This window comes from Artibeus jamaicensis, unplaced genomic scaffold (genome assembly GCF_021234435.1).
Source record: "Artibeus jamaicensis isolate MK-2021 breed Jamaican fruit bat unplaced genomic scaffold, CSHL_Jam_final contig_685, whole genome shotgun sequence".
Taxonomy (NCBI): domain Eukaryota; kingdom Metazoa; phylum Chordata; class Mammalia; order Chiroptera; family Phyllostomidae; genus Artibeus; species Artibeus jamaicensis.
Genome location: NW_026521924.1, coordinates 142,640 through 166,891, shown reverse-complemented (window position 1 = coordinate 166,891; position 24,252 = coordinate 142,640). Strand labels below are relative to the sequence as shown.

The 24,252-nt window shown below is 42.8% G+C and overlaps 1 protein-coding gene across 6 annotated transcripts in view; it reads right to left on the bottom strand.

Moving 5' to 3' along the window:
• KIF16B (kinesin family member 16B) overlaps window positions 1-22,983 on the bottom strand; it is a 317,135-nt gene extending 294,152 nt beyond the window's left edge. For 2 of the 6 annotated variants that reach the window (XM_053671040.1, XM_053671038.1), the window contains exon 1: window positions 22,800-22,983. In XM_053671040.1, the coding sequence (XP_053527015.1) occupies window positions 22,800-22,853 (54 nt within the window). In that variant the 5' untranslated portion in view covers window positions 22,854-22,983. The remainder of the gene's footprint in view (window positions 1-22,799) is intronic. The other 4 variants (XR_008392618.1, XM_053671039.1, XM_053671041.1 and 1 more) reach the window with 4 other exon arrangements.
• Between the last annotated feature and the right edge of the window lie 1,269 nt (window positions 22,984-24,252).

Here is a 24,252-nt window from a genome sequence, read left to right as displayed (position 1 = left end):
ACCACAAACCCAAGATCCGTCCATTCGTTCAACAAATGCTGACAGTGCCTCCACTGTGCAGGCCGCTGACATTCAACTGCAAACATAACCAGCAAAAAAGCCCCGCCCTCTTGGAGCTTACGGCCTGGGAGGGAGATTTATTTTCACGAAACCTTTCCAATGTTTTCCCAAAAAGTGTGGAAATGGAGGAAATCCAGAAAATACATTTTGCCAACTTTTCTAGCCAGCTCTCAAAAAAATGAAGAACCACCACATGGTTTATTTTCATAAGTTTTGTTTACAAACGGTTTATCTTCATCAATACAATCTGGAGGCCACAGTTCATTAAGAAAGACACAAATATCAGAAACCCCAAAATTCTTTCACTTATTTTTAAATGCCAGTGAATTGCATCTGGTAATTCTGACTAGATAGTGAAGGTCCCATTTAAAGATGTCCTGCGGTGCCTGGCAGCCCTCCCCCAGTCTTCCCTAGAGCAAGCTAGCAATGCTCACTCGCATGTTAAATAAAGAGAGTAGCTGGAGGCAGGAATGGGCCAATGGACAAATGCAGATGTCTCCACTTTACAAGGCTCTCTGCGGGGGGTGCAGAAATGTATAATCATGCTCTTGCCCTTCAACAACCCAGGATGACCCCATATCGCTGAGAACAAACAAGCCAAAAAAAAGCCCCTCTAAAAGCCCCTTGGGTGGTGGGATGGGTGGCTCACCAAATTCAGGTATGGGAGGCAAGGTCAAGGAGAGACCTGATTTCAGCAGATGTGGTAGGTGAAACACAGTCGGAAAAAGAACCCCAGTCATTGCCTAATGCACACACATTTGGCATCCTGGGAGAGAAAGGCATACATGGGTCACCAGAAAGTTCCTTCCCAGGATATTCCCAGAACAGCACACTGAGCCATACTGCCTTCCTCAGTGCCTGCTCCCCTCTTCCTTTTCTCTCGCTCCTTCGCAGACCCCACTAGTCGGACACACAGAATGTCATTGCTCTCCTGTGCTTTCTGAGCAGTGATGTAACACACAGCAGCAAAACAACAAAACAGGAGGAGAAAGTCACACTCTCCACTTGGGCAGATTTTTCGTTTTACTATGACCCAGGAAACATCAGCAGGAGGAAAACACACCAACCATTATCCAGGGCATCCAGTACCTGGAGCATGTCCAGGAACTCAAACTGCCAGCAAGGACTCCCAGCCCACGACTTCTCCAACTTGACCCCACACAGAATCTCCTGGGGGCTTTAAAATTCCTGATGCCCCCTCTCTACCCCTCACCAGTTAAATCTGACTCTCTGTGGTGAAAAGCCACCAGCTGAGACATGAGGCCAGAGTTCTAACCTCCTGGTTCTCTACCTCCCCATGTTAAAAAAAAAAGAACCAACAGCCCAAATGGAGTCACATGTGCCAAGGCTCAGGTCAGCAAGCCAGACGTCATATCTAACCTCCCTACAGTGTCAGCCTCTCCCGGGAATGGAGTCTGAAACCAGCCAATCTGGAGTTTCCCGCTCAACAACAGTAAGGTGATGTGCCTGACAGAACCCTGCCTGCCATCCTGGCCTCTAAGGAAAGATGACACTGGTACCTCAAATAACTGCTAGTAGCTTCCTTGTCCCACCTGCTTCTGCCTGTAAGTGCCTTCCATTTTTTACAACTTCTTGGAGCTCCTTGCTGTTTCTAAGATGGGAGCCTGCCTGACTCATGAATTGGTAAATAAAACCCAAGATCTTTAAATTTACTCAGTTGAAGTTAGTTTTGTTGTTCAGCACCCATTAAATGTCTCAGAGGAAAAACCTGAGGCTCCCACGTAATCGGATGCCACGACCTAAGCCCAAAGGAGAAACAAATGAACCATGGCAGGGACCTGGGTTAAGCCACGTAAGAGACGGGGAAAAGGACCAAGCAGGCCACCAAAACCATCAGCAAAGAAGGCGGAGACGGCGGGCAGCGTACACAGAACCAGAGCAGTGCCACCACGTGGCTGAAGAGCCAGTTTGAGGCTCTGCATCTCTAACTGATTGGTGCTTTGATAACCACTGAACATGCCTACCCACCACCCATACATCAAATGGGACTGCCTCAGAAGGGTGACAATGCAGAGGATGGATGTGAAGCACAAAGTGAGGCTTACACAAACACAATCTCCATCCTTCCTTAGCACTGCCGGCATAACTTGCAGAAGCCCGTTTAGAGCTGTGTGCTATCTTTTAGCCTCCCTCCCCCGCCCCCGTATCCCATGGTGCCCCTTTCCTGATTTTTGTGGCAACAAGGACCAGTCTCTGCAAGCATTCGGTGTAATTCAGGGATGCTGGGGGCACAATCAGGAAATGAGCAAAGGGCACGCAAAGATGTTACCTCCCAAACACACTGAAAACACTGATAATGTAGGAAAGCAGTAAGAGTAAATGGTCTAGAGTAAACAAAGTTTTAAATGAAGCAAACAAAGGAGAAAGATTTTGAAATATTCATTCTAAACCAGAAGTTTTAAAATGGCATCCAGGCTAGAACTGTTGCATTCTGTGTTCTAAAACTCTTTAATTAGTTCTCAGTGCTTTAACAATCAGATGATTTTACATCAAATCTGGATTTCTGATTCTCTTGAAATATGGAAGGACAGGGCACTGCTGTGTCCCATGGAACAGCAGGTGCGACTTCCTGCCACAGTCCCACCCAGCCCACTGTGGCCAGGGCCACCCACCTGTCACCCCAGCACACTGGGGTTAGGGCCCATGTAGGAACCTAACTGGCCTCCTTCAGAGAAGGGACTATGCATTTAACAGCAATAAACTTTTAAGTGACTAGTTGGCAACTAATTTAAAGGACCTGATTGTCACTTCTCAAATTTTATGTACTTTCTTTTGAATTGTATTATCTTTTCCCACCCATGGTGCCCCTAAGGGACAGAAAGCAATTAAAATGCTTGCTAAGGTGATGGAACTAATCAAGCTGAATTTTAAGAAAATAATGTATGATTTAATCCAGCTAGAAGCAAATAAGGTTTGATTTGTTCAGGTTTTCTAATTCCCTGTTTAGAATTTATTTCAGAAATCACCAGTGAGGGGGCTTTCTCTCCCATAGTTCTTTGTCTTTTCAGCATGGGCTACACCTCCCTGATTTACAATCTCTCTGACTCCTAGACTGTACTCTCCCCTCCCGAGGCTCTCCAGGTATGCGGCTTTGCAGAATAAAGCTGCTATTCCCCAGAGCTGTAATGCAGACACTATTAGCAGGTTCTTAACACTCAAGAATTCATCCATCCCAGATTCCTTGAAATTGAATATACTACCACAATTTACAGGCAGAAATAAAAGAAATAACCTTGTCATCGAGCCAGAAGGGCCTGAGGTAAGAAAGCCCTCTGACATCACCATGCTCTTTGTAATAAAGGAGAGACAGAACAAAACAGTCTGGCCTCATTTCTGCAGCTCAACTGACCAAATAGTCTATACACAATAACACAGGACCCCTCCCAGGACAGCCATATAAGGGAGAAGGAAGTCTCCAGTTGCACCTGGCATAATACTTACACCTCTAATTTGGAACTCATTTCAAAGGAGGAAAGAAGGAGGGGCAGGGGCCAGCACATAATGTAATGGCACTCGCTGTTTGAAGCCAGAGGCCTCCTCTGGAGATAACAAGATGACATCAAATGACCAGTTCTACTTGTTTCACTCAAGTCCTCAACTCTCAAATGTTGCCTTTCCATTCTTTTATTAGTCGTGCTTTTAATTCAGCCTCTATTATCCTGCAAGCTGAGGCTTCCTCTGAGTGTCCTTGTGTTTCCTGGCTCTGCTCTATTTGCATTTCCAACGCTTGACAAACCCAGTCCTCACCTGAAATGGGAAGCTCTCCAACAGCAGTGCAAAGAACGGAGACCCTTAACTTCCTACAGGAAAGGGACTTGAGAACAGCTAGGAATGCCTCTGAAAACAAACAAGTGGATAAAACCACAGCACACTGAAGTCACAGAGAAAGTAAACTGCTGTTATTTCAGCAAAGGCAATATTAACAGGCAGCCATGATGAACTCCTTCTAATGCCCTCAGTCTGAGTTACAGCCCAGCCCGCCACAGGCTTCTGTGGTACCACAACACCTGGTCCAACTGAGGCAAGGACTGTGCCTGACTTGGGCATCATTGTATCTCCAATATGTCTGTCCAGTGGCTTTTAAAGATTTAAGGGGGGTAGTGGGTATCTGCAAGCTCAAAATTATTTTTATAATGATACCAGCTTTCATCTGCCCTGTTCACTCTCATTCTCTCCTGAGTGCACAGTGGGGTTTCCCAGAGGCTGCAAGAGTGTGATGACAAATCATTTTGATGGCTAAGGGAATGTATGCTTACCTTTTTCTGTTTTAATTCAACTGTGGTAGATAGATATATAGATGGATATAGGTATAGGTATAGATATAGATATAATCCACCAAAGCAAAGACTTTTGGGGTCCTCAATAACTTTTAAAGTATAGGGGTCCCCAAAACCAAATACTTTGAGGACTGCTGGCCTAGTACAAAGCCTGGCATATACCTGTCAACATTTAAACACTATGTGAATACTCAGTCAATGAGGGGTAGATGTAATTCTTTCTATCAATAGACTAATGTCTAGTTCAAGGTCTGTTATAGATAAAATATGGAAAAAAGAGGTTCCCAGGGGTCAGTTCACTCTCTCTTGGCTAAAGAGGAAAAAAACAGATTTGGGGAAATCATCGAGTGAGAAAGAGCCAGGACCATCGCAACAAGTCCTTGAATCCACACCAGTTACTCCATCTATCCAGCATGTTCTAGTGTAATGAATACTACCTTCCAAGTTGTACAAAAATTGGCGAAAGACAGTGTTACCCAGTCCATCTCCAGTCACCCAGTAGTTGTCACCCGCTCCTTCCCCCACCTGCATCTTGTCAGTCACTGTTAACTCTTAAATCCTTCTGGATTTAGTGTGGCTGTCCCTGCTCCAGGCAGATTTCCTGGGCCCATTTCCCTAGCTAAGTCTACTACAGATTTTTAATAGAAGCTTTTCCTGTTATTCCAGAGCACTTCCTTTAGCCTCTAACTAAACACCCATTTGTGGGATTTTCATGCCTGACTCTCCAACTAGACTGTGATCTCCAGAAGCACTGGAATGGGCTGGCCTTGGCAAAAGACAGTGTTACCCAGTCCATCCAGAGTATCCCAAGCAATTGCCCCAAGAGTCTGGGACAGAGCAGGAGCTTAATGATGAATGGATTGTTGGCTGCTTTGGTGGGTAGGTGAGTGATGGGATTTCAGTGATCAGACAGGTGGCTGGTTGACTGAGTAGGTAGGTAGTTGGGTAAATGAGTGGATGGATGAGTTGGTGAAAAGGGGTGAGTGGGCAAATGAAGATTGGTAATGGGTGGATAGATAACTGACTTGCTGGCTGGACGGTGCCTGAGTAGCTGAGTGGGAGAGTGGATCCATTCCAACTGCCATGCACTAGTTCAGGTCCCTGTTTGACCAGTTATATGTGATGACCTCCAAAATACGTTGACAGCTGTCTCACTCCCTGGCTTTCTGAAACACAAATCTCATCATGTTACACCCATTTATAAAATGGCTTCCATTACCTACAGAATCAGCTTAAAGCTAAACGATTTTTAGAACAATGGATAGGAAGTAACAACAATAAAGTTCAAACTGCACGACTGGTCAAACCAGACAACCCTGTAATCTGAACCTCCCATTTCTCCTGCCCCCACTCTCACCAGCCATCTGGAGTTTCGGCCATGCCATAATATTTGCAGCTCCCCAATCACACTCTACGGTCTAGGGCCTCTGTACCCTTTCTGCTTAAAATGCAATTGCTCACCTTGTGTGCTCGACTGACTTATTCTGCAGAGTCCTACCCTCAGCCATGTCATCCTTTAGGATGACCCTCTCAGCACCTTCCTATTCCCACTATCATACACCATTATTACCTAGAGAACCTGTGAGGCTCTCTTTATTCCTGTTACTAGATCATGAGCCACTGGAGAATAGGCATCATGCTCTCATTCCTCTCTGACCAAATAAAGGGCAAAATAAAAGCTGGATGGCTGGACAGATGTCAAAGTCACCAGGAAAACATCTGCTCTTTACCAACCTAAGCCTACTTAGACTTCAAAGCTTAAGTTCTACCATCGCACCTTCACTGTAGACCGGAGCTCACACTGATCTCCCTTTCTTCAAACACCTACTGGACTTCATTACCTGCAGAGCAGGACCTAATACTTGGTGACTGGTGGACTGTGTCCATTCATCACTGAGTTATCATCACAATATTCATGTAAAATCCTAAGAGGTACAAGACAAAATCATAATTGTACCTATTCTGTGCAAGTACTTTATAGCCATTAATTCCTTAAAATATCAAAATAACCTTATGAATAAGGTTATTATTAACCCCATTGTACAGACGAGGAAAGAAGAGATCAGAAGACTAAAGAATCCTTTAGCAAACCATTCAGGTAACTAGTAGCAAAACCAGGATGCAACCCTAGGACCATCTGATTTACCTACCCTTTCATATCTGTGCCTATCTCACATCTTCACTGTACTGAGCACTGTCAGAAAGTTTGGGATTATGAGGCAGCAAAACCTCTGCCTCCCTAATTTAATCAAATTATAGTCCACAGGTATACTTCTAAGAAAAAGCTCTCTCTTTTTTTTTTTTTTTTTAAATGGCAATTTCTGCCCTGGCTGGTGTAGCTCAGTGGATTGAGCACAGGCCTGCAAACCAAAGGATTGCGGTTCGATTCCCAGTCAGGGCACATGCCTGGGTTGCAGGCCAGTTCCCAGCAGGGGCCAGTTCCCGGCAGGGGTCACATGAGAAGCAACCACACATTGATGTTTCTCTCTGTCTCTCCTTCTCTTCCCTTCTAAAGATAAATAAATAAAATTTTTTTAAAAATGGCAATTTCTCATATGCAGAAAGCACTTAATGTCTGCTGGATGGATGGATGGATGAATGAATAAGAAATGACAGATCAATAACTACAAGCGTGCCTCAAGGCTAAGGAAGACAGTACAGAAAATAAATCACACTTATCCAGAAATGATTAGCAATAGCTACCTTTCAAGTCAGAGTAGAATAAAAGGAAGAGGGGAAAGATGGCAAAAGCAGAAACAACCACAAAATCCTCTGACTCTTTAAAATTCAAAGAAGAATTCTAGCTAAGTTCGAATTAAAGACAATCGGATCAGTTCCATAAGGATTTATGTTTCAGGAAGGGAGGAATGAATTTCTTCCACTGATTCTTTATCAATCATTTATTAGTCATCAGAATAAGCAGAAAATCTACAAAGTATTTGTTACTTTGTACTTGCACAATTTTTTGTCTGTATTTCAGCTGAATTTCTACATTTCTTGAAATAATAAAGCATAATACACCAAATATGTTGCATATTTTCCCATCTTCAATATTAAAATGCCTACACAAAAATTCACCCATCTTGATAAGTTTTTTACATGCACAACCATCACCATACAATCTAACAAAATTGTTTCGAAAGAAGTTAAGACAACTAAGGGCTCCTATAGCCACCTTACAGGAAAAAACAAACAAACTTTTTCGCCAGCCCACTAGAAAGTGCAGGCTAAAAATCAGGTCCCTTGAAGGAAAGCCTGCCTTTGGAAAGCTCTGATCTTCCCTTCTCACCATCCTCCTCCTTCCAACACTGGTCCATTGACCAGACACAATGAGTATGAGCCCCCATCTCTCAACTTACCTTCAATAGCTGTCCACTGTCAACAAAATAAAGACTATTGATCTCAGTGCTACAAAGATCTTTACAAGTCACTTACATGCAAGCTCTTTAAGCCTGACACTCTAGCTGGTGATCAGCCCAACGATAACAAAAACAAATAAACAACAACAACAAAAAACCAGCACAGCCAGGGGGCAGCACACCTGCCTCTTCAACAGAATGCTTTCTCCCACTGCTCTTCTACTCCACCTTTCCGTTGTAAGCCACTTAGTCACTCACTTGTTAGCCTGACCTTCCTAAGAACAGAGACCACGCCCATTATCCCCAAATGCCTAACACAATGGTTGGCACTTGGTAGTTGGCCCATCAATGCTTGTAGGGTGAACGATCGATCATAGGAATAAATGATCACGATCATATATACTCGTGCCTCTTGTCAAATCACCCATTTCTCTTCTTCTCCATTAGAGTCCATTCTCCACCAACAGCCCAAGTGACCTTTTGATGTTAAATCAGATCAAGTCACTCCCCTTCTCTTCCAATGGCCCTAACCACACTTAGAATAAAGCCTACTGGACCCTACATAATCCACCACACTTCCCTTACTTCACTGAACTCAGGCCTCACTGGCCTCCTGTGTCCAGTGCACATTCCAGGCTTACTCTTGCCCCAGAGCCTTTGTACTTGCTCTTCTTCTGCCTAGAACATTCTTCCCAAACATTCCCACAGTTCATTACCTTCTTTCAGCAGCACAACAAGTCCTTCCCTGACTACTTTTTTCTATAGATATCTATTCCTTTACTCTGCTTTATTTTCTTTATAGAACTTCCAACCGCCTGCCATTATATGATCTCCTGTTTCCTCACCAGACCTATGCTGTCCCATATGGCAACTACTAGCCACAGGCGGCTACGGAGCACTTAAAATGTAACTAGTCCAAATTGCATTGTTATGAAAGTGTAAAATACATGCCAGATTTCAAAGACTATCTATGAAATAATCTATTGATAGCATATTGAAATGATAATATTTTAAATACACTGGGTTAAATAAAATAGATTATTAAAGTTAATTTCATCTATTTCCTTTTACTTTTTCAACATTTTTTATTTATTAATTTTTAGAGCAAAAGAGAAAGGGGGAGTGGGAAGGAGAGCAGGAAGGGGAGAAGAAAAAAAAACATCCATTTTTGGTTCCAATTATTTATGTAACCACTAGCTGATTCTTGTGTGTACCCTGACCAAGGATCAAACCCACAAGTTTGACATATCAGGATGATGCTTCAACCGACTGAGTTACTGGCCAGGGTAGCTTTTTAATTTGGCTATCAGAAAAACTCTAATTTGTATATAGGGCTACATGGTGTTTCTATTATACAGCAGTATACTAAAATATAAGCTCACTGAGGACAGCCAGTTTATGTATCCTATTCACCAATGAACCTCAGAACTTTAAACAGAACCTTGTACATAGAGGTGCTCAACAAATATTTAATGCTTGAAAGAACTTTCCCCTGCTATGAATCTTCCCCATCTTACAAGATGCATATCACACCTTCCCTCTTCCTGGAAGCTTTCTGAGATCACCCCACTTGACACTTGTTCCCCCAGCACCTAGCATAGGGTCCAGATATAAGTCTAATAAATAACTTAGCAACCATTAACTGAGTAAGTATCTATGAATCATCTACCTCATTCAATTATCATAGCAATGCAGGAGGAAGACGAGGGGGGACTATTAGAAGTGCTCCTTTTAGAAAAAGGATACAAGGCCCAAAGAAATGAAATGACACACCCAAGCCTATACAATGAGCAACTGGCAGACCAAGAAAGCAAACACGAGTCTTCCAGCTCTAGTCCTGGATACTTGACCCTCCACCCAAGGCCCAGGCTGGCAGCCAGCCCCACACCCACAGACATGGTCTGCTTGGCCTGCATGGTATCTGTTTGCTTGTATATTTTAGCTGTAATCCTTGCCAACGCTTGACATTTTAGGGATTTTAACAGTCCAGGTTCTCATTCTTGTTTTACACTTGAACACGCTACATGCAAAAAGCACAAGGAACATACCCAAGAACTAAATAGAAATGACGCCTGTCCTCATGAATGGGTTCAGATGATAAATAAATAAGACAAATATATAGTAGAGGAAGTTGTGATAAGGGCTGTAAAGAGAAAAAGTAAAGAATGGGGATAGGAAACATTAGGACTGGGGGATGGTATTTCTAATGGAATGATTGAGGGGTTCACATTTGAGCAAAAAACTAAAGAAGGAAGAAGGAGAACATGCGGACGTCTGGGTTTCTACACCTCCAGCAGATGGAACGGTGAGTGCAAGGTCCTGAGTGGATCACTGGTTGGAATGGAGAACCACCATCTCTCTAGACACAGGGTGCAGTAGAAATAATTTCCCCTTCAGGTATGACAGTTTCACTGGAAAGTGGTTTCCCAGGCAATAAGTATAAGTACAGTTCCCAGACTTCCTTGCATCCAGCTGTGGCCATGTGACCCATGGAAGGTAAGCAGCAGCCGTGTGTCCCTCCCATGCCAAGGCAGCCAAGAAGCAATGCAGCTTCCCTCCCAACCTCCCAGGCTCCCTCCCACTGGCCTGAGAGACAACACTGAGGCCCTAGGAGTGGAGGGCTCCAGGAAGCAGGAGACAAACCACCTGCTCACTGGAAACCCGCTTACATAAGCAAAGGTAAATTTCTTTGGTAACTTTGGTGCCAAACCATTAAAATGGGGGGGGGGGTGTAAACTTATTATAGAAGCTAGGAAGTGCCCCTCCACACAGGATTCCCTCTCTGACTTTGAAGCTGATCATCTGAGGCTACTCATCCTCTCCTCTGTGCTCAGTTTCTACTGTGGATTACTGCAGACTTTCTGTCCCCTGCAGGTGTTGAGTCTGTGGCCCCTGTACTATAGGTTTAATTAATTCTGCCTAAAACCAATCCTTGACACACCCCTGAGGCCTGCTTTCTCCCAACTCACTCAAAACTCCAACCCTTTCTCCCCATCAAGGATTAAAGGTCCCCACGTGTCCTTTTCATTTGACCTGTGGAACTGAACAATTAACCCAATCAAGGTGTTAACAGCTCTAAGTGCCTATTTATAGTCCAACAAGGGACACCAGAGCCATAATTCCTAAACCTTTTGACTGAATAGAGCTGTTATGGAGGAAATGCTATCTGTTCTTACCCTTAATATCTTATCAGTATAGGTGAAGTCCCCAAACAGCCAGAAAAGCTTAATTAAGAAGGAAATATTTTACGAGACAACAAAATGCATTGTGTGATCTTGGACCCGATCTTGGACCAGAAGAAAGGACAATTTGAGGAATCTGAATACATCAGATCAGTGAATAATACCGTATCAATGTTACTTTCCTAGTTTCCAATTATACTGTAATAATATCAGATTATGACATCTGGAGATGCTGGGTGGAAGACACATGAGCACTCTGCACTGTTTTTGCGACTTTTTGTAAATACTTCAAAATTTAAAACATTTAAAAATATTTTTATTTTTTAATATATTTTATTGATTATGCTATTAGTTATCCCATTTCCCCCTTCACTCCCCTCCACCCTGCACACCCCCTCCTGCCCACATTCCCCTTTAGTTCATGTCCATGTGTGATACTTACAAGTTCTTTAGCTTCTATATTTCCCCTACTATTCTTGCGCTCCTCCCACTGTCTATTTTCTACCTACTGTCTATGCTACTTATTCTCTGTACCTTCTCCCTCCTTCTCCTCCTCCCACTCCCCTTTTGCTAATCCTCCATGTGATCTCTATTTCTGTGGTTCTGTTCCTATTCTAGGTGTTTGCTTAGTTTGTTTTTGTTTTAGATGTGGTTGTTAGTAATTGTGAGTTTGCTGTCATTTAAAAAATTTTAAAAAAATAAAAATAAAAGTGCCCTGATTGGCTCATCCTATCTGAGCAGCAGCCCAGGGCTACTGACACTTTCTCACGACTGGCCTTCAATCTGATCAAGCAGAGAGAGCTCCCATGGGAACATTAACTTCAGGAAAAGAAAGCAAAAAGACCAAAAGCTATTTTTTTTAAAGATTTATTTATTTATTTATCTTTAGAGGTGAAGGGAAGGAGAGAGGGAGAGAAACATCAATATATGGTTGCCTTTCATGCATCCCCTGCTGGGAACTGGCCTGCAACCCCAGTATGTGCCCTGACTGGGACTCGAACCGCGATTGTCTGGTTCCCAGGCCCGCGCTCAATCCACTGAGCTACACTAGCCAGGGCCCCAAAAAGCTATTTTTCAAGGCTTCATCTCTGCAACTTTTTTTCACTTTTGAGCTTGTCTCCATCACCTTGAATCATTTATTTTGAAAACTCCCTGGGGACCTTTTAAGTCCCACCCAGAGGGAGTTCACAAAGTGATTCACCTGTGCTCCAAGCCAAATTTCTAAGCAGGACCACTGGAGGCCTTAGACTCTGTTAATAAAGCCTGAAAACAAGAATCAGCAGGTACAGCCAAGCGACAGACCATGAGGTCACAAGGGCTCAAGAAAGAAAGCTCTTGAGAGTGCACATCCCTTAGTGGGTTCAGGATCCCAGCCTCCTAAAATTCCCATTCAAAGCTTTTTTCCCTGGGATGGTGAGCCCCCACCCTCTACCCCCACGCTCCCGAAAGGAAGGAAACAACTGACTTACTCTAATGGCAGCCTCATTTCAGCGTCCTCTCAAGGAACAAAATCAGATTTGTCAACATCTGCTCTGGATAGGAACTTCACTACAGTAGTGTTTTTCAAACCACAGATCATAAAATCAATTTAGTAGGTAACAGCCATCTTTCCTTTTTTAATGAAATGGTAAAGAGTAGAAAATATCAGCCTGAGCACTTGGGAGAATGTGGGAAGCAACCTACTGATGTCTCTCTCTCTTCCTCCCTCCCTTCCCCTCTCTTTAAAAGTAAATAAGTAAAATCCTAAAAAGATCTTTAAAAAGAAAGAAAATATCAGCATGCATTGAGCTATCTGATAAATGTCTTGCTGCAGATCATGTTTCAAGCACACAGTCCTGTACAATCATCACCAGCCCTACAACATACAAATAGCCTTCATTTTAAATAATATGAAAATCCTTTTTCACTAAAAGTCACAGGGAAAATTGGTTTTTAAATTTATCTTATATGTACAATATCACTTTTATTGAATGTGTTCCCACAGAGGAAAAATTCTCTTGTAAATGAAAGTCAAAAACATCCTGCAAAGTGTCTCCCCTAAGATATTTATTGATTACATAGAGGAAAAAATATAACATTACGGAAGAGAAACCCAGCAGACACCACCTTAACCAAGCCATCAAGGTCAACATCACCAGTAGTAAGATATATGTATTCACATCATGCACCCCCTGAAATGATGAGGAAAAGAGCACAATATCGCTTAAGTGGTATTCCTATCAAAATCACGTAACTTTAATTTAATCATGGTACAATATCAGAGAAACCCAAATGAAGGGCCATTCTGCAAAATGACTGACATTCCTCTTGAGACTCTCACCATGCAGAAGAGATTAAGGAGACCTGGCAACTACATGCAGTGTGGACTCCAGGACTGGATTCTGGGACAGGAGGCGGGCATTAGAGGAAACATTGTGGTTTCATTAACAGTGAGGTGCCAGTGTTAATTTATTGGCTGTGATACCATGGTTATGTAAGATGTTAATTACGTGAAGTTGGGCAAAGCGTATATGGGAACCTCACTACAACTCTAAAATTATTTCAAGATCAAAGTTTTTAAAAGATCTTTTCCTGAAGAAAGAAACAAGAGTGTTCTGCCCCACAAAGTCTGTATCATTTAAACCAAGTAAGAGTGGTGTACCTCCAATTCTCTAACCCTAAGACATAATAAACATATGAACAATGGATGTGTAATGTATGTATAATTAACTTAATACAAAGGACGCAGGGCGAAGCTGTCATCCCATATTAGAAATTAAAACTGAAAAAAATTAAACACGATGCACAGCACAGCACCCCAGCATCACCACACACCCTGTAGCTTCTGGAAAACTCCACTGTACCCCTTGAGAGATGAGGTTAAAAAGGCAAAAACAGCCCTGGTTGGTGTGGCTCAGCGGATGGAGTGCTGGCCTGCAGACAGGAAGGTTGCTGGTTTGATTCCCAGTTCAGGGCACAGGGTTGCTGGCCAGGTCCCAAGCTGGGGGCATGTGACAGGCAACCAATCGATGTATCTCTCGAACACTGATGCTTCTCCCCATCTCTTTATCCCACCCTTCCCCTCTCTCTAAAATTAAATAAACAAAATCTTTTAAAAAAATTTTTAAAGGCAAAACATCCCAGCAGTACTACCATGAAAACAGTTCTAACTAAAACCGCCTCTATAAGCATCTCAGTGATTCCCAGGCAACCCTGGACCACACTTGGAGAATCACCGTCCTACCAGAAAAGAAACTGAACCTTCAAGAGTGAAATCAACTTGCCCTGATCACCCAGCCAGTCTTCTGAGAGGCTGTCGTAGCCCGGGTTATGCAGTTCTGCTGTCCCCTCTGTCCCCTTTGTTCCCCCTCACCCTTCCCTCTTTCTGTGCTATGGTCAGAAACAACGATCACTCCCACCACAGCCACTATCCCCTCAAGTGGCCCACCTCCGAGTGTGCATTCACAGAGCCCATAACACACCTGAGCTCATCCCACCTGGATGCCCCCAGCACCTGAGCCAACTCAACTGATTACCACAACCCTCACTCCAGCCAGCTCATCCTGGCATCTAACTTCTCAGAAAAGTCATTCTTCCGCTTAATATGGCCCCAAACCCCTCAGTCAGCTTTAGCTCTTCACCTCTCTCTCTCCTGCTAATTGGTCTTGCAAATGCAAAAAATAGGATATTAAAAAGTGTATACATTATGTCCCTACACAAAACAGGGAAAAAAGACTGGATGCACCAAAACTTTACAAGGAGTTATCTCTGGATCATGGAAGTATGAGCAAGTTTTTTTTATCTGATTTCTTTAATACACTTTTTGCATAGCACACATTTTTTAAGCATATGTATTTTCACAATCAAAAAAATACTATATGAAAAGGAATTTATTATTTAAAATATTGTGCATTTATTCTTACATGCTTAAACTTCAGTCCCCTTCAAAGTACTCTCCATTACATGCACTACACCTATCAAGACTTTCTTTCCACTGCTCAAAACAGTTTTTGATCTCATCAGTTCTGATGCCTTTTAGTGCGTCTGCCATTTTTTGTTTCATCTGTTCCTCATTGGAAAAACTCTTCCCTTTGGGGACTTCTTTTATCAAAAGAAACAAAGAAAAGTCACTTGTGAGGTGTGATCAGGTGAATAGGAAGAGTGGGGCACCTGGGTCATGACGTTTTTTGGTCAAAAACTACTGAACAATCAGTGCAGTGTGGGCAGGTGCTCTCATAAATTACTCATCATGAAACAGGCAAACATGTTGAAAGAGTCTTCAAAAATAAATTCACTGAAGCCAAATGCAGCCCCTCACACTACCAGCTGGTACACTGATACAGATGGGTTCCTAGAACCCAGTGGGGAAAGCCTGTACTATAAAGAGCCCACTCTACAGAAGATAATTTTGTTTTGGGGGACTCCCCCTTCATATGTATCTACACATGTATAGTTATATATAGTTTTATATATAGAAAACATCTTTTTTAATCCATCTACCCACCAATGGGCAACTAGGTTGTTTCCATATTGTGCTGATGTAAATAATTCTGCAATAATCATAGGGATGCACATAGCTTTTTTAACTAGCATTTTCATTTAGGTGGTGGAGGAGGGAACACTCAGCAGTGTAACTGTTGGATTGTATGGTAATTATATTTTAACTTTTTTGAGAAACCTCTGCACTGTTTTCCACAGTGGCTGCACCAATTCACACTCCCACCAACAGTGCACAAGAACTCTCTTCTTCACAAGAGTTTTTTCATTTCCCTGATGATTTGCAGTTTCTCACATGCGTTTCCCTAATTAGTGATACCTTCTCACATGCCTGTGGGCCGCCTCTATATGTTCTTAGCAAAATATCTATTCAGATCCTCTGCCCATTTTTAATAGGAATCTTTGGTTTTTTGCTATGGAGTCACATGGGTTTTTTATATATCATGACTATTAACCCCCTATCAGATATATGATTTTCATACAGTGAAAGCTTCCATGGGCTTATTTGTAAGTTTTAGCCCTTGAGCATGCCCTTTCCTATTACAATTCAGACCTAGTCCAGAATCACACCATGGTGGTTCAACATTTCAGTTCTCTTTATGGTCTTCTTGCTCTGGCCCCTGAGGCCCTGGGGTCTTGCATCACCGAATATGGCAGGAAAGTCGATGGGATACTAGTGCTTTGCAGACACTTAGCACAGCACTTGGCAATGAGCAAATAAATGTTCATTATTGCTGTTAGACAAAACTGCTATTCAATGAAACTTCTGAGAACACTAACTGGCAAATGACAACCCTATTTTAAAACCATCAGTAGTTCTCAGTGCCTAATAATAATAGCCAATATTTACAAAGCCATTACTTTTGGGCCTAGTACTATTAGCAAGTAGTACCTCAGTCAATCACCATCTCAGCCCCGTGAAGAGGATCTGCGAGATCTTTTACAGATGAAAAACCAAAGCACAGAGAATGAGCTAGGATGGGGTAGAGCTGGCACTCAAACCCAGTTCAGTCTTACTGTCCAGCAGAACTTTTCATGATGGACATTTTCTGTATCTGCATGATTAAATATGAGGCTACTGAGCATTAGAAATGCAGCTAGTGCAACTGGGTAACTTAATTTTTCTTTATTTCATGTTAATTTAAATAGGCCCATGCAGCCAACAGCTACCACACTGGGCAGCACAGGACTGGAATATAAAAGCACAAACTCCCAAGCTTAACAAATCAAAGTCCTTATAACACCTTGCCTACTTACCTCTCAACTAATTCTTACAAAACGCTGAAGTCTAAAATCCCTGGTAATTGTACTCATTCCTACCTCCAGCCATCCCCTACCCTCATCTCATCCAAGTCCTCTGTGAATGGAGGGGCTTTTGAAGTTACGGTAAGAGAGATGTGGGTTCAAACCCAGGCTACACATAAACCTGGCTGTGGGACTTTGGGCAGGTTGCTTTAGCCTGTGAGCTCATCTGTAGAATGGGGTAAGAGTGGCATCTTCTAAAGAGCATCTGCTGAAGAACACCTGCCATCTATATGTTTGCTGGTAATACACCTTCAGGGCACAACTCAAACTCCACCTCTTCTCAGAGGGGCCAGCTGAAGCCCTGGAGATCTCTGCCTGCCCTCACCCAGGCTCCATGTCTACTGCCCACAGATTCAATGGTATTTTTGTGTGTCTGCACCTTCTCTGCCACTAGACCAGCAAACCCTTGAGCCCAAGGCTTCTGTCATCAGTGAGCCTGGAGGCAACAAGTCACCATACAAAGGGCTCTAGAGGGAACTGGACCAGCTCAGCCAGTATTATCAGTACTATCTTAGGGGTCCCCAGTTCCCTCTGTAAATTGAGAATAAAAGGCCCTCGGTCAGTCAGTGAATGGGAGGAGGAAACGAAGGTGCCAGGTAAAACAAAAAATGCGCATGGTGCCAGGTGTGGGCAGCAACCCCACAGATGTCCCTCACCTCTAGCGTAAGTGACGTCTGCCATCACTGTCACGGACCTAAGAGACAGACCAGGAACTGTGTTTGCTCATAGTTCTTGCTCTCAAAATGGGAATACTTCCGTATGCCCCAAGGATATCAATCCTGGTCAAAATACCACTGGCATTTTTTTTTTTTTGCTCTTTTTAACTTGATGGGCAAGACACTGAATTCCACCTGAGAGGTTAGTCAGCAAGAGAAGCTAAAAACAGTCAGAAAATGGAAGGAATGAGGTGGACTTGACTTACCTAATAAAAAAGCACATTACAAAGCTATCACCTGACCCCTTGCCAGCACTTGGCAAATTATTTTTTTGGTAAAACATTTTTAAATAGTTGTTACTAAATAAAGTTACAGTGATTAAATTGTAAAAGAGAAAAACAGTAATAACCAATCATTAGCAGCTCTGGCTACATGTCAGGATCAAGGTCCCCACACACACCCCATTATTTGAACCTCCCAACAGTGTTTTCACACTGCCGGCTGCAACTCCTCAGCTGGTCTTGAAGTCAATTCAGTAGTTCTAGAAATAGCGTTTTTTTAAAAATTGAGACAGAGTGAGAATGAGAAATACAAGAGTAAATAGCATGAAACACCCCATGAATCTTTTACATTATCTACAGTTTCAATTTAAAACATTTCTTATTGTGAGTCACGGTAGAAAAATATACACTGGAAAAAAAAAACCTCTTCTCACAACTTTTAAGGTATACAAAAATTATTATCACCATTTTCAGAAGCAAAAACTGAGGTTTACAACAATTAAGTCAGTGCTCAAATGTAGCCGGCTCATAAATGGCAGCCAAATCTGTGACCCGGGTGGGCTGCCCTCAGACCCTGGTCCTGGGGACACCGTCGGGGCTGTGGGACTGGGCTTGGCCCTGAGGAATCATCTAGTGCTTCCACAAAAAAATAAGCACATGAAATCGACAGGACATGGGCAAATTAATTACTAAATTATCATTTTGCTTGTCTCTTCAGAGTACAAAACAATCGTATCTTGTAAAATTGTAAAAAAATGAAACCAGTAAAAAAAACTAGGCATCAGAACAATGGAAGAAATCACACACAAACACACACTCACACACATACACACACACACACACACACAAGAGGTGTACAGACAATATATAAATAAATGTTAAATTTTTGCACATAAGTTTTGAGTGATTACGTTTCTGCTAAAGTTTTCCTCGTTTTAAAAATCAGAGCTGTGACTGTCCTAAGAAATTGACTTTGGGCAATTAACTATGTTTCTCAAACTGTAACAGGGTACGGCAATAGTAGCCTCTACCTGCTAAACCTGCTGCAAATATTAGATTTTTGCACCTCTGGCACAGAGCAAATTCTCAATAAAGGTAGATGCTATTATGACGTGATACAACATAACGGTTCTTTAAATTTGAAACTAATACTTTGACACATAACCAAATGTTACAAGATATCAGAAACGAATTAAAAAACGTCTTGGCCTGAATCAAGCACCAGGTGTTTCTAGCAAGGACTGATTACTGCCAAGGCTCCCAGCCCCAAATCTCGGTACCTTAAGACCTTGCCCCCATTCCTTAAGAGCCTTGCTGCAACAGCTGCCCCCACTTTCCAGATACTCCAGGCCTTTCCTATCTGTTGGCTGCTTCCTTCTTGCCTGAGGCTCCTCTACTCTAAAAATTAAGATTAAAAAATGTATAAATGCACCCCTATGTTAACAGCAGCATTATTTATAATAGCCAAGATGTGGAAAATAATCTAAGTGTCCATCAGCAGATGAGTGGCTAAAGAAACTGTGGTTGATACATACATACATATACATACACGCCATGGAATGATTATCATTTCACTATAGAAAAAAAAGAAATTCCTGACATCTGTGGCAATATGGACGGACCTTGAGTACATATACTAAGTGAAATGAAGTCAGACCAAAAAAAGGCAAATCTCTATGATCTCACTTTTATGCGAACTCTAAAAACAAAAATTAACAATCAAATAAGCAAGCAAACAAACAAAACTCATAGAAATGCAGATCAGATTATGATTACCAGAAGCAGAGGGTGGAGGAATTTGATAAAGGTGGACTCAAGGGACAAAATTCCAGTTATAAAACAATTAAGAACCGGCAATGTCAAGTTCAACATGATAACTACAGTGAACACTGCTGTGTGATACAGCTGACGTTAAAGAGTAAGTCCTAGGAGTTCTCACCTCACATACACACACACAAAAAAACTTTGTTTGTATTATATGAGATGATGAATGCTAACTAAACTTAGTATAGAAATCACTTCACAATATATGTAAGTCAAGTTATTATGCTGTACACCTTAAACTTAATAACTGGAAGAAAAAAATTAACAACTTCCTTCAATCTTCCCAAACAACCAGCTAAAAATTCATTTTCCAGTGCCAATGACTCTTTAGGTAACTTTAGAAAATTACACTAACAATTTTTAATTATTGACTATAAAACTATGCCTGGGCAAAGTAAAACTTCAAGCAGTAAAAAGAGAAAAAAGAAAAGCTTTCGGTCTTCACCTAACAAATTCTTCATAGGTCCTCTTTGGAGTTACCACTCCCAGGCTCCTTATGAGTCATTCCACACAGATGTAGTCCTGCGTGCATACGCTGTGCATGTGCGTATATGTTTTTTAACATGAATCCATACAACTCTATTGTAGTATGTGGGGACCTCTTGCTTAGTCCCCTATCTTGGACTGTTTTATCAACACATTCTTTTTTAAGTACTGCACAGCATTCCAGCAAACAAATACGCCATAACTTAAATCCCCCAACGTTGCACATTTAGGTCAGTAATGATTTTTTTGTTACAAATAATGATATAAACAAACATCCATACACACATCTTGGGTAGGTAGGAGTAGAACCTATAAAACAAACTCTTAGAAATAAAATTGCCTGATCAAAGGGTTTATATAATTGTAATCTTGACAACTACTGTTAAATTTTTCAATACAAGAGTTTAGAGATTTTGACCTCTATGCTTCTGTTACCCCACTTCACCTGCACTTGATGTTCTGTTTACAGTCACCAATCTCATAGTAAAAAATGGTTTCTTATTGCTATTATAATTTGTATGCCTTTCCTATGAGTTAGGTCTAGTATATTTGGCCATTTGTATACCTCTTCCCATTTCATTGCCAAATTCTAGATCATTTTCTCTCCTTGAAACTGCTCTTTGAAAGGTAATCAATGCCTTTCTCTCCAAGACCAAGAACCTCATCTTACTCCAATCATCAGATCACCATCTTAACAAAATCTGACACCAACAACCACCTCCCTCAGGAGATGCTTCTTCCCCTGCTATGACAATTTGTTGTGCTGGTTCTCCATGAGGTGCAAGCCAATCTTCTCCCTGGAATCCTAAAGAGGAGCAAGCATATCTTAATGTCAAATCTCTGGTTCCCTTTCCTTACTATAACATTCTTAAAATGTCATCTATGTGCAAAGACTTCCCAATGTCAATCCTCAGATCGTCTGAGACCTGAACCTATGGGTCTGTCTAATGAAGACCATGGAGAGATGGGTGTCCTTACCATACTCCAGATAACAAACTGGGTCAACATGCAAGCAGCACTCTGTGCTGGACACTGTGCTTGTACTTGATACTTACTATATCTCGTATAACTCCTCATATCCACAAGAGAACATAACTACCTTACTGTCCACCTTCCCAAACTTCTTCCACTTCCTTCATCATCAAACCTCAATCAGTGACCATGTTCTTCACCCCTCTTCTTATCCAAGAAGCTGCCAAATCTGGTCAATTCTGCCAGTAACTGTCTTGGTGTATCTATCCAGCTTTTCCATCCCCACCTCTGGCCCAAACTGCTGCTTCCTTACCTTTTGCCCCATTCCTGATGCCACGAGAGCCCTCTGCTGACAGCACAAATATCATCACTTCAATCTACCTCCTTAGAGCACATGACTTTTGGACGTGTTCCCTGCCATCTCACCATATACCCGGCTCCTGGCCTACAACAAGAAGGCACTGCACTAAATGTTTTACAGGAGTTCTGCCAGCAGGTTGTCCCTCTCTCACCACACATTGGACTCCTGGAAGACATTCACCCTGCCTCCTTCACCCTGGACCTCAGAGGGCACCCAGCGCACTGCTGTGCATTTGGTAGGTGCTTAACAAATGTTCTCTAAAGTTACTGGATACAATCTTCTGGCAGGTGCTCCGGTTACTCCAAATAAGGAAAGGAACATCTATATAGCACATGTAAATCCAGAACAAGAGAAAAAAATTTTAATCATCTAAATGCTTTTGGGATCTGTTTGTCTTGTGTGACTGAATATATATAGAAATATAAATATTCTCTTAGAATTTACAGAAAGGTAAATTCCTTTCCTAAAAACCTTAGAAATAATATGAAAATCACAAAAATGCAGTTATAAACCATAATAAAAAAATCCCTATTCACCAATAGAAAAAGAGATTCGGATGAGCCAAAGAACATTCTGGCAATCTCCAGATTTTATGATCTTGTGATACTCCAATCACCTGTCAGAACCATAAAGCAATGACGGACACAAACCCATATGATGAAAGGGGGAAGACCATACGGCTCGTCAAACTTCACTGAGAGCCAATACAAATGGCCTGTGTCTATGAACCCGGAGGACACTTAATTCTTCAAAGTTAAACCAATTTTAAAAGTAACTCTTCTAATTCATCTTTCTAAACTGATTGAAAGAAGTCAGTGAAAAGGAAGTCCAGATTATTTTTCGGTAAATGAAGAGTCAAATCATTCTGAAGAGCACTACTTTGTAGCAACATAGAAGATAAATTCTACATGTGCTGGTAACTCTCCCTCTGTTACTGCCAGCATATTTCAAACACGTGTACTTAAGTGTCCTCCTCCTGCGCCCAGGAGTCAAAACTTGGTTAAAACTTTTCCTATATTCATCAATCTGAAGAATTGTAAATTACTGATTAGAAGTTAGGATTCACATTCAGGGAATCGAAATCATCTCTTATTATGTTTAAAGGTATCATTGCTAATACTCAAAAGAACTTCTGAGTTGGCATAACTAAGCAGAGTTCGTCTGACAGCTCGTGGAACCCCACGACCACTCTCATGTCCCTGAAGGCTCTTACACCTTCATGAAAGTGATCCCTTGATTTAAAAAAAAAAAAAAAAAAAAAAAGGAACAAGCAAACCTCAAGTTAATGGAGTGGGGAAGAGTTTATAGGAATCTTCTCCGTGCCTCTTGAACTCTTTACCCCCCAGGGTCTCCGGGGGAGTGTGAAAGGGAGAGCAAAGCCTAAAGGGTTCCGGACCCCCAGAGGCCACGAGCAGGGCCCAGGGGGCCAGACACCACCCCGTGACACTTAAGTCCAGGCTGGCCTTGGAAGGGAGTCGGAGACCAACTTCCTCCGAGTGGAGGTACTTAGGGCAGCCGCCTGCACTGCCCCCAACTCACCTGCGATTCATGGGCCGGACCCTTACGGCCACCTTGACCGATGCCATTGATCATCCCGGACCAGCCCGCGCTGGGGATCAAACCTGCTCAGCTCACCGACGCAGCGGCTACTCCGGACTCCGGCCGCCTCTCCCGCCCACTTCCCTCTGACCCGCCCACGCCCCCGTCGCTCGGACCGGGCGCCCGCGGCGGCTCCACCTGCCCCGCCACTGAGCATGCTCAGAGCGGCTCCGACCCGCGTGATCCGTGCGCGGGCCCGGGCCGCGCCTGGGAGGCGTGGGAGGGCGGGGCCGGCAGGCATGAACGCCGCCGCCTGAGGTTACGTGGTTGGGAAGATATCACTGAAGTCAGTGGCACGGCAGTCACTGACAGCGACCAAAGCGGTGTGCTTTCAGGAAAACTGGAACCTCAACCTAATCCCACTAAAAACGGGAGGAAGAAGAGGGAGTCTCAGTAACTCAGGGCCTGAGCAAGGACGAGTCCTGGAGGGCAGCTTAGTAAAAACAGTATTTCAGCCTTAAACACCGACCTGGCTTTGCCCCACAGTGCAGGAGTTAGCTAATCAAATTTAGGGAGGAAGAAACGGGCACAGCGATGATCGCAGCTTGTTAGTGGGGAGCCCCTCTACGGCCGTCTCTGCAGCTCTAAGGCTGACCAAGCATGGGTTTTGGACACCTCCATTCAGGGCTACCGAGAAATGAAAATAAAAAGGTACTAAATATTTTTAATGTTGGATAAAATTAGCTATTTTGGTTGAAACCAGGTCTTAGATGTACTTTTTTGCACTTATTTACAGCTTAATAGTTTACTTTTAACCATAAGGGTTTAGGGGTGGGGAGGACCCTCTCTTTAGCAGGGACGTCCAGCCTGTCTCGGGCCACACATTAAAGACACAAACACTAACAAAAACTGATAAGCAAATAAAAGGATTTAAGGAAATTTACAATTTTCTGTTGGGCCTCATTCATAGCCATCCTGGGCTGCATGCAGTCCGGGGGCAGTGGGTTGAACACCCTACTAAGGGTTAGAGCTTGTAGTAGAAGTGAGGTCTTACCCGGCCACTTTTCCTATCGGCAGGATGTAAATTCATTCATTCATTGTGCATTCATTTACACATACCCAAGAGCCCACCTATGAGCCACAGGGTTACCTGCAGCCCATATGTAACAAACCATCTGTTCTGCCTCCCTCCTGCTCCCCTATTCAGGGAGGCTCAACACAACAGCCTTCCTTCCACCTCCCTCCGCCCAGATACCACTCTTCCTACCCCCACAGCTAACACAGGGGTGCGGGCGAGTCCACTGAATACAGTGCTCAGCCCTCAAGATCCACTTCGGCTCCCAAGCCCATAATGGGGCCCCAAAGGGATGCTCTGCCCTATCCCTCCCACTCCCTGCCAGTATTTCACACCTCCAAGACACCCAGAACTGACTAGCTGCAGCCCTAGTTCAAA